The sequence below is a fragment of the Pagrus major genome, chromosome 23, assembly GCF_040436345.1.
Source record: "Pagrus major chromosome 23, Pma_NU_1.0".
In the NCBI taxonomy this organism is placed as follows: Eukaryota; Metazoa; Chordata; class Actinopteri; order Spariformes; family Sparidae; genus Pagrus; species Pagrus major.
The window spans coordinates 10,666,765-10,680,474 of NC_133237.1; the positions used below are offsets into that span (position 1 = coordinate 10,666,765).

Below are 13,710 nucleotides of genomic sequence, written 5' to 3' on the forward strand. Positions count from 1 at the left end.
CACGCTGTGTGTGTCAGCATCACAAGCGGTAGCCCTGAGGAGACGCTCACTCCTCACGCAGTCCTTCCTGTTGTTTCTCTCTTTCTCCCTCCTCTTTCCCTCCTTTGTGGCTCTTCTAAGGTGGAGCAGAAGCGCCCAGGTCAGGGAAGGGCGAGTATGACAAGAGGGTGGGGTGAGTGGGGCGCTGATCCGGGACAACTGGGGGAAATGCAGACTGGAAAAGCAAGCGCTCTGCTCTTGCTGGATAATTACCAGTGAAGAGCTGTTGAGAACTGCAGCAGCTGCTACGAATAAAAGCTTGATGCAGTGATGATGAGAAAATGAAAGAGCAGAGGCAGAGGAGGATCTGTGTTTCAGACAGGTGGCGATAAGAGGACTTTACATTCCCTGCCACAGCAGGCGACAGCAATGCACTCTCACAATATTAGTGAGATGAGTACAAGGTGAGATTTTGTTGACAGATGATTGAAACTGACTATTTCTACAGAAATTGTTATGTAATTTTTATACTTATTAAATCAAATATATACTTTATATAATATATTTTGACAATTTGTACACATAAATTAAGCGCATTTAAATAAATTAGTCTACTGAAGCTGTGTGGTTGTCAAGTCGCTCCACTCTCCTCTCTTGTTTTGTCCCATATCTCTTCTGTTGCTCTTCTCCCTCCTTTGTTCTGCACTATCTCCTTATTATGCAAGTTCTGCTGTTATATAAGCAAAGGACTCCCTTTTGTATGTGTACATGTGTGTGTATTGGGGTCTCTAGACTCTAGATTTCAACGCTCCTGCCTGCCTATCCACCTCTCTCACATGCCACTCTGTTTTCTACATGTCTACTGTACCTCTCTTACAGCAGGGTCCCCGATGGTCCGTGTGTTTGTATTATTATTATCATTATTATTATTATTATTATTGTGCTGTTAAGCATTGTTATTGTTGTGTCAGTGGAAAGTGCTGACTCGTCGGTCAGATTGTAGACTTTTTCTCTCAACTTTCTATTGCTTTACTGGCAATAGACAAGTTTTCTGCTTCAATGTATCGTTATGAAGTAAATGTTGATTATACAATGTAATGGATATAGAATAATGAAACCATCAGCCTTGACATTGGTTCCCTAAAAACCTCGCTATCACTCTGCAATTTTGTCTGCCACTGGGCACATGGTCACTCGGGGGAAAGGAAGGTTAACTGGCCATCCATTTCTTTTATAGACTGAGGCCCAATCCCATTTCCATTTTTATCCCTACCTCTTGTTTTCGAGTGCTCCCTTGCCCCTCAGCACAGATATACAAGGGGTACTCGTTGAAATCCTTCCCCATGAAATGGGACAACTCTTCAAGACCTCCATACGTCATCATTTGATGCAGATGGTGTTTCTTAATTACAACTGGATATTTGCAAATTCTGTCTTCAGCTATTGTGACTTCTCTCATGTGACTGTGGTGATCTCAGTATCATCACAACGCCATTTGCCATTTATCTGATGGAGATAGGAAGCCGTGGACGCTCGCAATTTGTTAACAACTTCACGCTATCCGCCAGGTCATCAAATAACAAACACCGCTTCGTTACTGGCCACTAACATTAGCAGTGCTTCATAAGCTAACATTAGAAGAGTTTGCATAACCCTCAGTTTGAAGTGGGCCTCTGAAGCAATCTTCATTGTTCAAACCACTGTATCTGAAGCAGTGTGTCTGATCCTGGCTGCCTTTAGTTTAAAACAATGTCTGAAAAATGGACGGAAGAAAAATCGGCGGTGACCTTTCCTTCCACTTCACAGCACCGACAACAGCATTCCTCTTTTACTTCACTATCTTTCAGTCAGGATGTTCTCCCAGGTGTTGTGTCAGTTGTTGTCCAGTATGATACACCACACCGGATAAAACGATCAATCCTCAAGCCCAAACACAGATATTCGTTCCTGATGAAATACATCCGTCTCAAAGGGCTTTTATCAGGTTGATATTGTGTCGTCTGAATCTGCCGAGTGATGAAATATCTAAATCATCCTTTTCAATTCTGTCACAGTAAAACTCTCACAGAAATCTACTGCAGGGGTGGACTGGGACAATACCTCAATCTCAACTCTCACTCTATTCACAACAGACCACTTATACTGTAAGGATTTTATTTAATTACTTTTATGTTTGCAATTTGTGCCAATAACATATCCATAACTTTTAATTTAAAAAAAACATCCAAAATGGTTAAAAACAGACGAGTGTCTTCAGTCAGTCAGTCAATTACACTTCCATAATTGAGGCAACAGGATGAAATATTCATATCATTTTTTGTGCACTTTCAAAGTTTTTTAGCAGCTGGCGTTTTCTTAGAACTCTGACTGGAATATCTTTATCACTATCAAGATCTGTTAGCTCTGAGTGCATCGTTTGCTTTTCAAACTAGCATTTTTAGGTTCTTTTAAACATTAAATCAACTCGGGAAAGGTCGGCGTGATATGACATGCTGCCAGCAGCTCTGGCAGTATGTTTTTTTTTTCTTGTTCCAACACAAACCATGTCCCCTGCTCTTGTTATTTGTAATTTTACAGCATATAGCATCCCTTCTCCTGGGCTTTTCTCCTTTTAATGTGCTCCCGCTCAGCTCAACTTTTTGTCGTTCTCTGAGAAGTTCTGAGGAACTTTTGCTGCCCTGTGTTGTTTTCTCTTTGATATACACATTTCATTTAGCATTTTAACACTGACACTCTAGGCCACTCAGCTTGCAAAGCCATCGGGAATTGTCAAAGTTTTTCCAACAGCAAATCCGGCCCTGATCTACTGCATTTATATCTCTGGATATAACAACTTTTCCAAACTGTGATTTGTTTTTCAGATCTCCTCTAAGCTAATGCATGTTCCAAAACCTGGTTCCGAGTGTTTTTGTGTCACTACGACAAACTGCTACAACACCAGCACAGCACTTTAAATTTGAATTCCTAAACCCTATGAACTTAACACATGACCTACTATCAGCTAGTTTGTTCAGCATGTCCTCTTCAGCAAGCAGAAACAAATAAGTGCCAGCGTTGTAAAGACAAACCCCTATTTTTTTATAGCCTAAACCACCACGGACCTGTTGACTGCCCCCTACTTGTGCATGAGAAGCCTGTTTGGGAGACAGTTGCCCACAGCTCAGTACACATTCATTAGGCCCTCTTCATTAAAGATGAGACTAGAATTACCGCCTCACGGTTGTATGCCTCCACCAACTAAGTAACAGTTAACACCCATGTCTGTCCTGGACAGAATTTATTAAAAGGCACTGAGAGTATTCCAATGAATAGCATTGTACCAGGTTGTCACATGGTACAACAACAATCAGCTGAAGCTCAATGTCAACAAAACCAATGGGCAAAGAACAGAAATAGAAGCTTCACATTTTTAAATACGGATGCTTCACAAACATCTTCAACCCAAAAAACTCCCACAAAAGATCTACACAATCACCACAGTTTCAAGGTGTGCAAGCAAGAATAGTGTCCAACCAAATGTAAAATATGGTCACAATCTCCCCTTCTGTTCCCACGTAAGAAATGATGTCACAGTGAACTTGACCTCTGACCTTTTGGATATAATATGCCATCACTTTATCTTATTAGACATTTGTGTGTAGTTTTGTCAAAATCGGTGTATTAGTTTGTGAGTTATGGACAAATTGTGAGGTCACAGTGAGTTTGATCTGCGACCACAAAATTCTAATAAGCTCATCCTTGAATAAAAGTGGATATTTGTGCCAAATTTAACAAAACTTCAAGAAAATGGGTCGCTTCGATAGCGTAAAGAAAAACAAGAGTTAAAGGAAGATCATCTAAATGCTGATTGTTACATTGTGCAATCAAAATTTCCTTCATGATGATATATCATAACAAAAATTTATCTATGACCAGTTTAATCTATTGTTGTATTTTTCTTAAACTCAGGCTCAAACTAAAAGATTTGGACTTACATGATCAGAAGCACACCTCCAATGGGATGGCCATGTTGCCCCCGAGCCTGCTGGGCAACTGTTTCCTAACATGTTCGACGTGAGACCTTGATAAACTGGGACAGTCTGAGGCTTCTGTGCTGTGTTTGTTTCAAAGCCTTTCTGTCCCTTTTATATCTCAATGTAGAATTGTGTTCATAATGTTCCTGGTCACAGATGGCTCAGTGTCCGACCTCGCTCAGCATATCTGTCTGAACGGCCGTTTACCCTTTTTGTCTGGTTCCTTTCTTCCCTGACCCTCTCTGTCTTTCCGTATCTCTTCTACTTTCTCCCTCCTGGTGCCGTTCCTTTTTCCCTACCTCAGCCGTCAGCCTGGCCCATATCTGTCCGCTTGATGTCTTGTACCATCTTGTGCGTCTTGGCCTCTCGCTATTCCTCAGTCGCCCTCCTGCCAGTTGCTTTACCCCTTATCCCGTTCCTCCCTCCCTCTCTCCTTCTGCATGTTGTCAAAACTCTCTACATCAGTCTCAAATGCTCTCTCCACCGGAGCACGTCCCGATACATCCATCTCACTCTCCTCAGGAACTCTCTACCCTTTTGTCTTCGTTCCGATTTCTCTATATTTGCCTTGACCTTTTCCTTTAATCATTCAGCCTGTCTTACCCTCCTGCTTGACCACCTTTTTTACTATCACTTTGCTTCTCGCTTCATTCTTTTGTATTCTTGCATGTCAGCGCGTATTATCACAGTTGTACCTGTGAAATCATTTACAGTCACATGCAGCAGTGCTCTCCTTGATCTTGCTCTTGGTCTTCTTGATCAAAAAACCTCTTGATCAAAAATCCTTGCAGAACCACCAGAGCGCTGTTTCTATTAGACATCTTAGGCTACGGAAAATGTTAAATTTTAGTTTGAGAGCCACATTTTGCTGGAGAAAAGTCTTTGTGGATGTGTGTGGAATATTTCACTTCAAATAAAAAATGTCCTGTTAGCCCTATCCCCACAAGTATACAATAATACACGCCTGCTCTGAATGGTTGGAGCATTCCAATCCAAAAAAACTCCAAATACTTGCATCGTTGATCCAAATGTTGAAGGAATTCCTAATTTTTAATTGATTTTAATGGATTTTCTGCGCTCCTATTCTCTGCCAGATGCTCCCGGCAAGTAATAACATAGTAGTGAGCACTTGAATTACCTAATTGGACGTCAGATATTAACTGGTGTCATGCATACATTTTGATTCTAATTATTGTTGCAGCAAATGCAGATCTGCCCTAATTGGTTTCTAAAAATGGTCACCAAAAAAGGCTAGTTTTAATTCAGCGTCCAAATGTGTTGCTTATGCATAACAAGTTGGATTTATGGCTGTCAAACTTGGAAGTTTGAGCCTTTGGGGAGCACATAAAGGCTGATGGATTCTACCAGTAAAAAAGTGAAGGGTGACTAGAGCTTTAAAAGTAGGGAAAAGGTAATTATTCACTTCATTATTCAATTCACTTCAGGGTGAGCTATCATAAACAAACATCTTTATATGATTTATCCATCTTTTATCAAGTCAGTTTTGACTTTTGCAGCAATCTGTTGGTTTGGTAACCTCGGCAAAAATAGGCTTGGAAACCTTGCCAAAAAACCATTGGCACTAACTTGAATGAGCTCGGCCATGTTTATCAAGTCAGAGCCTCTCGGAGGGCAAAGGCAAATGTGGCAGAGCTTCATCGCCCTCTCCATGCTGAGTTTCCTGCCATCAGGGAGGAGGCATACTTTCCCCAGGAATAAAACAGATATTTGGGATAACTTTTTTCCATCAGCTGCTGGGTTCCTAAACAAGCTGTAGGTCTAGTTGCTATTACATTAAACCAATGAGCTTTATTTTATTTCTCACTGTAATGTTTTTATGATGACCTCCTGGATGTTATATGTATTATGTCACTATTTATTTTATTAATTCAGGATGATGTGTACTGGTTGTGTTGACTACTGTTGCAAACCAAATTGCCCCAGTCCAATCCAATCCAAACCACCATCCAGCCAGCCAAACCAACAAACTTCCCCTCCCATTTTACCTTGTTGTCGGAGAGACCGGTGACTTGGTCGACGAACTCCTCCTGGATCATGAAGGCGGCCAGGTTGGCAGTGTAGGAGGCCAGGAAGATGACAGCGAAGAAGGCCCACACAGACACTATGAACTTACTGGTGGTTCCTTTCGGGTTCTGCACCGGCACAGAGTTGTTGAAGACGAGACCCCACAGCAACCACACGGCCTTGCCCATGGTGAAGGAAGGTCCGTGGGGGTCTGAGAGAGACGGCGGAGGCGAGAGAGACGGGCGGTTTAGTTGAGGAAAAGACCATACGAGGATATCAGGCTGAAAAGTATCCTCCTTTACGTGTGCTCACCTTTTCCCTGCGCCAGGTTTCTGTTAAAGCCAAGAGGACTGATGTACTCAAACATGAAGACAGCCATTGCAGTCACCAGTAGGAGCATCACAAACATCATCACCCACACTGATGCACTGAATGGCTCTGCGGGAGAGGGAAGACAGAAATAAAGAGGACAGGGATTAAGTATTAACAAATGTTGGATTAAAATTTTCATACGTCACACATTGCTTTTTCTGATTCATGCTCACTCACTCTTTGGGTAATCAATCATCGCACACACATCGAGGAAAGAACTGCGTGGATAATAAGCTGACTCCTGCATGTTCATAGAGCCCTTACACACGCCCCCTCTATACACACACACTTGCATATACACAGGACACCTCCTATTTGACAGCGTGAGGAGGCGTGCGGGATAGGAAGCCCTGGTGTCAGCACTCCTGTCCTCCCTCTTAGCTCACATCACGACTGCAGAGATTAAACCCTGCTCTAATGTATGGGAGAGCACTGCTGGCACAGGGCCGTGCACCGTGTGTGTGTGTCCAAGTGTGTGTATGTGCTGGCAAGCAGCCATTACGGGGGTTTCCTGCTAAGCCCTTATAATTGCCACTTTCACAGCGGTAACTGCATGCTGCATACATGTCAGTGTGTGCACCTGTGTGTGTGTGTGTGTGTGTGCTGGCCTGTGTTTCCCTCCTCTCTTTTATGCAATCTCTGTGCTCATGCCTGTAAGTGGCTCCGTGCATGTGTGCGCAGGAACCTCGGATGTCGATGCGGAAGCGCTACGCGTCAAATGAACGTGACTGCGCAGACATCGAGGGGATATCCGTGGTCGCCCAGGTTAAAATCCTGTGGTTAAGTCCCACTCACGTAACTGAGAGTCATTGTGGCAGGAAGCAGGAGTCGAGCTAAATCCCTCTGATGACAGAGCAAGTATCGACGTCTGTGTAACAGGACTGAATTGTGTTGTCAGCGCTGTATCTCAGGGACCACACACATGCACACAGAACAAATATCATCTTACACTCGCACAAACGGAAAAAAAAGCAAACGAGACAGCGCCCCCCTCTCCCTCTGTCCCGAGTCAAAGCAACAGTTATTAGTTACCGAGAAAGGCTGACGGGGAAACGGTGCCGTTGCTACGGGAGACCATGACGCTGATCCCGGTTTCCACGAACGGGACGGAGAAATCGATGACCTCAGAACGCTCCTCATTGATCGTCAGAGATCCGACGGCCATGACGGCTTTCTTATAGACCACCTTTGGAGGGCGGAGGAGAGGGGGCATGGATGGATGGATGGATGGATGGGGGGGTGATTAGGGATGAAAGAAGAGAGAGGAGTTAGGACAGGTAGAGAGGAAGAGATGGGTGGAGAGGAGGGGAAAATGGGGAGATGATCAAATGGGGGAGCAGGAAAGAAGAAGAAGAAAATTTACTTAATCAATATACTTTTTAAAGACACAACTAGCTCCTGAAAATACACTATATTCATTGTGGTGTTTGTTCAGATCTTAGTTCAATCTTTAGATTATCCGTCTTTTTTTTTTCTCCACTAAATGTTGTCCCTGCAAATTAACATTATCTTTAATGAAAATACTCCAAAAACTTAAATAAATCCAAGCCAGCTGCCAAATTTGCACCAGAGCATGACTTTTATCGACTGCACATTAAGAAAGTTTTTAATCTCAGGCTTAATCTTAATCAAGATAATCAATATGCAAGCTGGAGTAAAATAAGATGAATGCCAGGTGAACTTCAGCTCGGTGAATTAAGTCTGCCATAAAAAATATAGACGGCAATAAAGTTTACAGTCTTCAAATGAACTCCGGGATTTTACCTTCAAGTTGGAGCTGGTAATTAAAGATATGCAGGGAAGGTTTCTGCAGGAGTAGCTAAGATTTGTTTACTTTCTGAGCGTTTGCAGCTGGTGCCAAAGCCTCATAGCTGATTTTCTTTTCTGCAAAAGTTTTGCAAAGTCAACACTTAAAGCTTTTTTTTTGGAACATAAGGAACAAGAAAATCCTTTCAGACAAACATCTCTAATTTCCTCTCAGCCTTGGCTTGGTTTACTCATTTTAAATGTGCTACAAACTGAAGGTGAGGAGCAGTACTCTCACACATCATTCAAGACACAATCCTGCACTTTCTGAATACAGTAAGATTCATCGCTACAAAATTGGGTCTTAAATGACTCTGGTTCAGAATTGTCCGAACCAGACACACACACACACACAGGAGGTTTGTCTCACCTCTCCCACCATCCCATTCCAGACGTTGTTGATCTTCTTGCCATGCTTGCCATTGGTTACCAGGTACAGGTCATAGGTGAACTTGACATACTTTGCAATCTTCTTCAGAATATCGATGCAGAAGCCTTTGCAGCACTTCTTGATGTACGTCCCACCAGCCTCTGTTGTGTTGCTGCGGAGACACAAACAAAAAGGGCACACGTCGTTAGCTTGATGGGTTTTTGAGCGGCAGCTGCTTCAACCAATTATCAACTGTGGTTGAGTGTCTGTGACAGAAGATGTTGAATTACACAACGTCTGCGTGAAAAAGGCTGATGATGTTAGTCCGGGCGGATGATTTCCTTTTAAATATGTCTTCATATTCCCTCCGTTTAAACCTTCAATGACTGAAGACTAGTCAGCGATCTCAATTTTGGGAGTGAAAGCAAAACCAAACTCATTTTGCTTCTCCTTGAATTCTGCTTGTTAAAATTTATGTGACTGCACCAATGAACAAAATATCACCTTGGGACTTTTTCACCTTTAACTTCAGGTTGTCCTATTCAGAGATGACATCAGAAGACTTGAAAAAACATGCTCCCTCTCTCCTTCCTCCTCTCTGTCCCTCCAGAGAAGGGGGTTTATGACGGCACTGCATCTGTAAGCCTTGTACCATCTGTGTACATGAATTTTGAGAGCAGGAGGGTTCAGGCACTGTTCACGAGCACACACACAATCACACACACACACACACACAAGAGTGCACATCAACTCAGCCACCTGGGACTCTCATTTAACTTTTAAATGTGTGCTAATTAGGAGACGGTAACCTCGTCCTTTAGTTTAACAACGACTTGGACACAAACTTGATGGAAAGAGAACAAAAAATAAACTCCAGCCGTGACTCTAGTTACCTTCAGAGCTGAAACTCTGTCACTTTGGAGGATTTCTGTGATGTCGGAGAAACATTAGCCAATTTTTGCCCCAAGTGCAAACTCCTGTGTCATACTCTCTCGTCGCAATCGATCTGTCAAACAGAGTGTCACCCCAAGTGGAACTCTTTCCTCTCCTCAAACAGTGGAGGAATTTACTTTTTATGGTCTAATAGTTTCACACAAGCGAGAAAAGGTTCATTTGAAACAGCCAGGCGCTGATCTGTCAGCAGCTGGGAATGACTTTTTTTGTGAGACGTTGCGCAATCGCCCAGGGTGATTTCCTGCTGTTATAACCAGATAATATCTAAAGCAGCTGTTAGAGCTCATCTGAAATGGAATAAAGAAGCTAATCTACATCTAAATGCTCCTTCAAACATAAAATGTGTCAACAAAATCAGGCAGATTCTTTACCAGAGAAGCATTATGGGTTTTGTTTTCTCATCAATAAAAAGGTCGACTTTTAAAACACCTTTAACACTCGATCTGTTGTGCAATATCTATTTTCTTTCCAGCCCAACGTCCTTCTGATTTAGCACACAGACACGATGCTGATGAGCATGTGGATGGACAAAGAGACTTGCAGGGGCGGACAGTGTGGTTTTGGATGCATGACTGTGAAAGCAGTCAGTAAAGGAATAGGAACCTAATTTGTCTGATGCCTTTGGCAAGTTCACACCAGGCATACCCAGTAAACTGTGAGAATTTCAAGCCTGTGCTGCAAACACGACTGCTTTAAAGGAACAGTTCACCAGAGATCAAAACTGTGTAGAAGGAAGCATGCATGTACTAATGGACGAGAAGCTCGAGCTTGTGACAGTGTGGGATGTAAACATAATTAGCATCCTTCTCGGCTGAGCTGTCATGTTAGTTATCTAGCCTCTCATCCATGAGCAGATGCATGCTTCCTTCTGCAAGTATAGTAAAGTAGAAATATGTTACTGCAATGTCGCTACATGATCAAGTGGCGCAGGGAGAAGGGACACAAAACACAAAAAAAGGACAACTAAGTCAAGTTGGTGGCAGGTTCAGCTGGTGCGGTCCGTGACCGAGCGAGCATATAGGCCAGAACTGCAATAGCTGCATTCATGAACACAGTGTACCCATTTAGGCAGGGCAGCGTACAGTTCAGGCAGCGAGAGCATGTGACGTTATGGAGGCTGTTTGTGAAGTTGCCGGGGCCAACTTGATATAGAAACACTACAGGGCCCGAGGGGTCTCCAGAGAGGGCGGTGTGGGGATGTGTGTGTGTGTTAGTGTGAGTATGGCTTGTTCTCAGGCCCGGCCTGGGTGAGTGAATTTGTGGTTCTGCATGCATGGATAGTCCATCATCCCCAGATCCAGCCCCTCCATCATTCCTCTCTCTCTCTCTCTCTCTCTCTCTCTCTCTCTCTGCCTCTCTCCTTCCCTCCATCCATCCCTCTTTTCTCCAAATGGACAGTACGGATGCTTGAGTGGGAATTGCACTGTGGGAGGGAGGAAGGCGCTCAAACGCATTGGCCTGTGAGTGAGTGGACATGTGGCAACAGAGAGCGTATATGAGCTTGTGTGTGTATGTGTGTGTTTATGTTCCTCCTTGGAGATGCTTTATCCTCCGCCCTACTTCACAGTGATTCTGGATGAAAATCTCTGTTAGCCTCTTCCCTGGGACCCTATTACCACTTAATCAGCTCTGTTTGTGCAGCAGCGTGAGTGTGTGTGTGTGTGTGTGTGTATGTGTTTGCGCAGTGGATGATAGTAACTTTTTATGCCTGCATGTATGCAACGGTATAAGTGACACAAAGTGTGCAGCATGCATGCAAATCTTCTTGGAAGTGTGTCCTCCAGTGTGTGTGTGTGTGTGTGTGTGTGTGTGTGTGTGTGTGTTCCAGCGGAGAGAAATAATATTAAATTATCTACAAACCAATTACATGCTTTGATTCAGCAGCGCACGAGCCACTGGGTGACACACACACACACACACGCCCTGAGCCACTCTCACTGTGTGTGCACACTTGAGGAACATAATACAGCGAGGGGCCTCGCAGTATTTGGGTGTTAGAGAGAAAATTGGTAAGGAAGGAAGTAAACTGCTGAGTTCAGCAGTCGCCTCCATTTTCAGGAGGAGGGGAGAAGCCGCTGCATAGATCGCACACTGCACCTCTTCCCGTGCTCATGAGAGATAGAGAGGGAGAGTGAGGAGTAACACAGCGACAGTGCTGAAGGAAGTGGAAAATGGTTGACGTCATTTTGACCACCTTCTGATTATCGGATATACTTAATATCACTTGTGGAATGCGTAGTCCCATTTTCCATGCAGAGAAAGTCATCAGCCGTCGATTACAGTTCAGTCAGTGTAATTGTGTAATCTTGATTTGATTTTGAGTAGCATTTTTATGAGACCAAACAGAAATATCAAGTAATTCATAATAAGGACAATAGTGCTGTGGTAGCTAAATAGATAGGTGGGCCTGGAAGGCAGACTTACTCTTTGACATGCTTCCTGCAGGGCACAGAGTTCCTCATGCAGGTACCAGTGAGCCTCTCGACGTCCTCCACGATAACAAAAGGTTTCTCCTCTAAAGTGACGATGGACAGGTGATTGTCGTCCAGCTCCGCGTCACCGAAGGAGTTGAAGCGCGGCCACACTGGGTACTTAAGTGTCAGGCTGCGGTTGTCCAATCTTCCCATCTGGGGGAGGAAGGAAATGAGGATACCAAAGACGAGAAGATAAATGAGTTTAGCTCAACAAGATTGTTAAGTCACCATAAAACACAAGCACTGAATTAACATTTTAGGCATTTATAAAGGGAGTGGATCTTATCCAATACTTTACAATTAGTGAGCAGTTCCGAGTCAGCATCTGCCCGAAGACACTTACTGTAACAGCAGCACAGGCTACACTGAAACCAGAGTGTCTCTAACTACTCTGCAAGACTGTTGATTCAGATCTAATGGTTATAAGCAGACAGGAAGTGGAAGTAGTGAGAAAACAATTACGTCCAGTGATCATAACATGGCAAGAAAACCCTTTTGAGAAAGGCAGTGAGTCACTTGTCTTTACCTGGTAATTTACCTGCTGTAATCTGTTGCCTATAACTCAAAGCAGAAAGGAAGTGGAGAGGATTACAAATGTAGACACACGTTAACATTTACATTTAATGTAACATTTGTTGCTTTTTATGGCACAGAAACATACAAATCAGTATACATGTTCACAGACCATAATACATGTGACTGTGGGTACAGCATAACAGCACGGTGTGTAGGGATGCATGACAAAATGCACACAGAGGGATATTCAGTATGGCTATGAATGCAAACATATATGAGAAAGAGAGAGCGAGTGTGGCAGTGTGATAGCGCTGTGACTCGGTTAATAATTCAGAAAGTTTTTCAGAGCTGTGATGTCACAGATTCCCCCTATGGATGCTCTTTACCCGCCCACACCTGTCTGCAAACGTATGTGTGTGTGCGCGCGCCTGTGATGTTTACGCATGTCTATGTCAGACGGGGGAGGTAGAGAGAAAGAGAGAGACAACAGCAGGCAGCAAGGCTTCGCTCGACTCTCAATTATTAATGCTACAGGAGCCGGAAAAACGGCAAAACCCTGCTCACACTCTCCCCCCCACATTTCAGAAGTCGTTCTTTCTTCTTCTTCTCTCTCGCTCTCCAAGACTACTGCTGCAGTGCGAAGTGCAATGTCTGCTTAACAGCTAAAGTTTTTTGTGTATTCTCCACTCATTAACACACACTAGGGCGTAAATGCGTGGATGACTGTGCTAGTAACAAATAGAGACAGGCTGAGATGTTGAACGTCTTTGTTTTGTGCGTGAACAAAGTCAAATCTTCGAAAAATGACAATTGTCACACTGTGCATACATAATGCAGCATGCTAATCTGTCACCCCTTTGACCCTTGAGTCATAAAGGACAGTGTTTGTTACCCACACGCACACATATGCACACACAAACACACACATGTTGTTGTTCAGCCTGCATGCCTGGCTAAGTCATTAACAGGCGAGCAGAGAGGAGGAAGTGAAATTAGCATTTTAATTGTTTTGCTTTGAGTGGTTTTCTATCCTCTGACAGGGATTAGAGTCTTTTCTCCACTTTTAGTCAGCTGCACTGTCAACAGCTCACTCTGCTGTCGGCTACATCTCTAAGACTGCGTGTGTGTGTGTTGCGTTGCAGGACTGTATGCTGAGGTGGCATGTGAGCAGCTCCTTGTGTGTCACCTTCACTCTCTAGGG

General features: G+C 43.6%; 1 protein-coding gene across 1 annotated transcript in view; it reads right to left on the minus strand.

Moving 5' to 3' along the window:
* grin2aa (glutamate receptor, ionotropic, N-methyl D-aspartate 2A, a) overlaps nucleotides 1–13,710 on the minus strand; it is a 147,320-nt gene that overhangs the window by 19,153 nt on the left and 114,457 nt on the right. Inside the window, exons 5-9 of the mRNA XM_073494370.1 lie at nucleotides 11,944–12,146; nucleotides 8,566–8,737; nucleotides 7,422–7,575; nucleotides 6,330–6,455; nucleotides 5,999–6,228 (exon numbers count right to left, since the gene is read on the minus strand). Coding sequence (XP_073350471.1) covers nucleotides 5,999–6,228; nucleotides 6,330–6,455; nucleotides 7,422–7,575; nucleotides 8,566–8,737; nucleotides 11,944–12,146 — 885 coding nt within the window. The remainder of the gene's footprint in view (nucleotides 1–5,998; nucleotides 6,229–6,329; nucleotides 6,456–7,421; nucleotides 7,576–8,565; nucleotides 8,738–11,943; nucleotides 12,147–13,710) is intronic.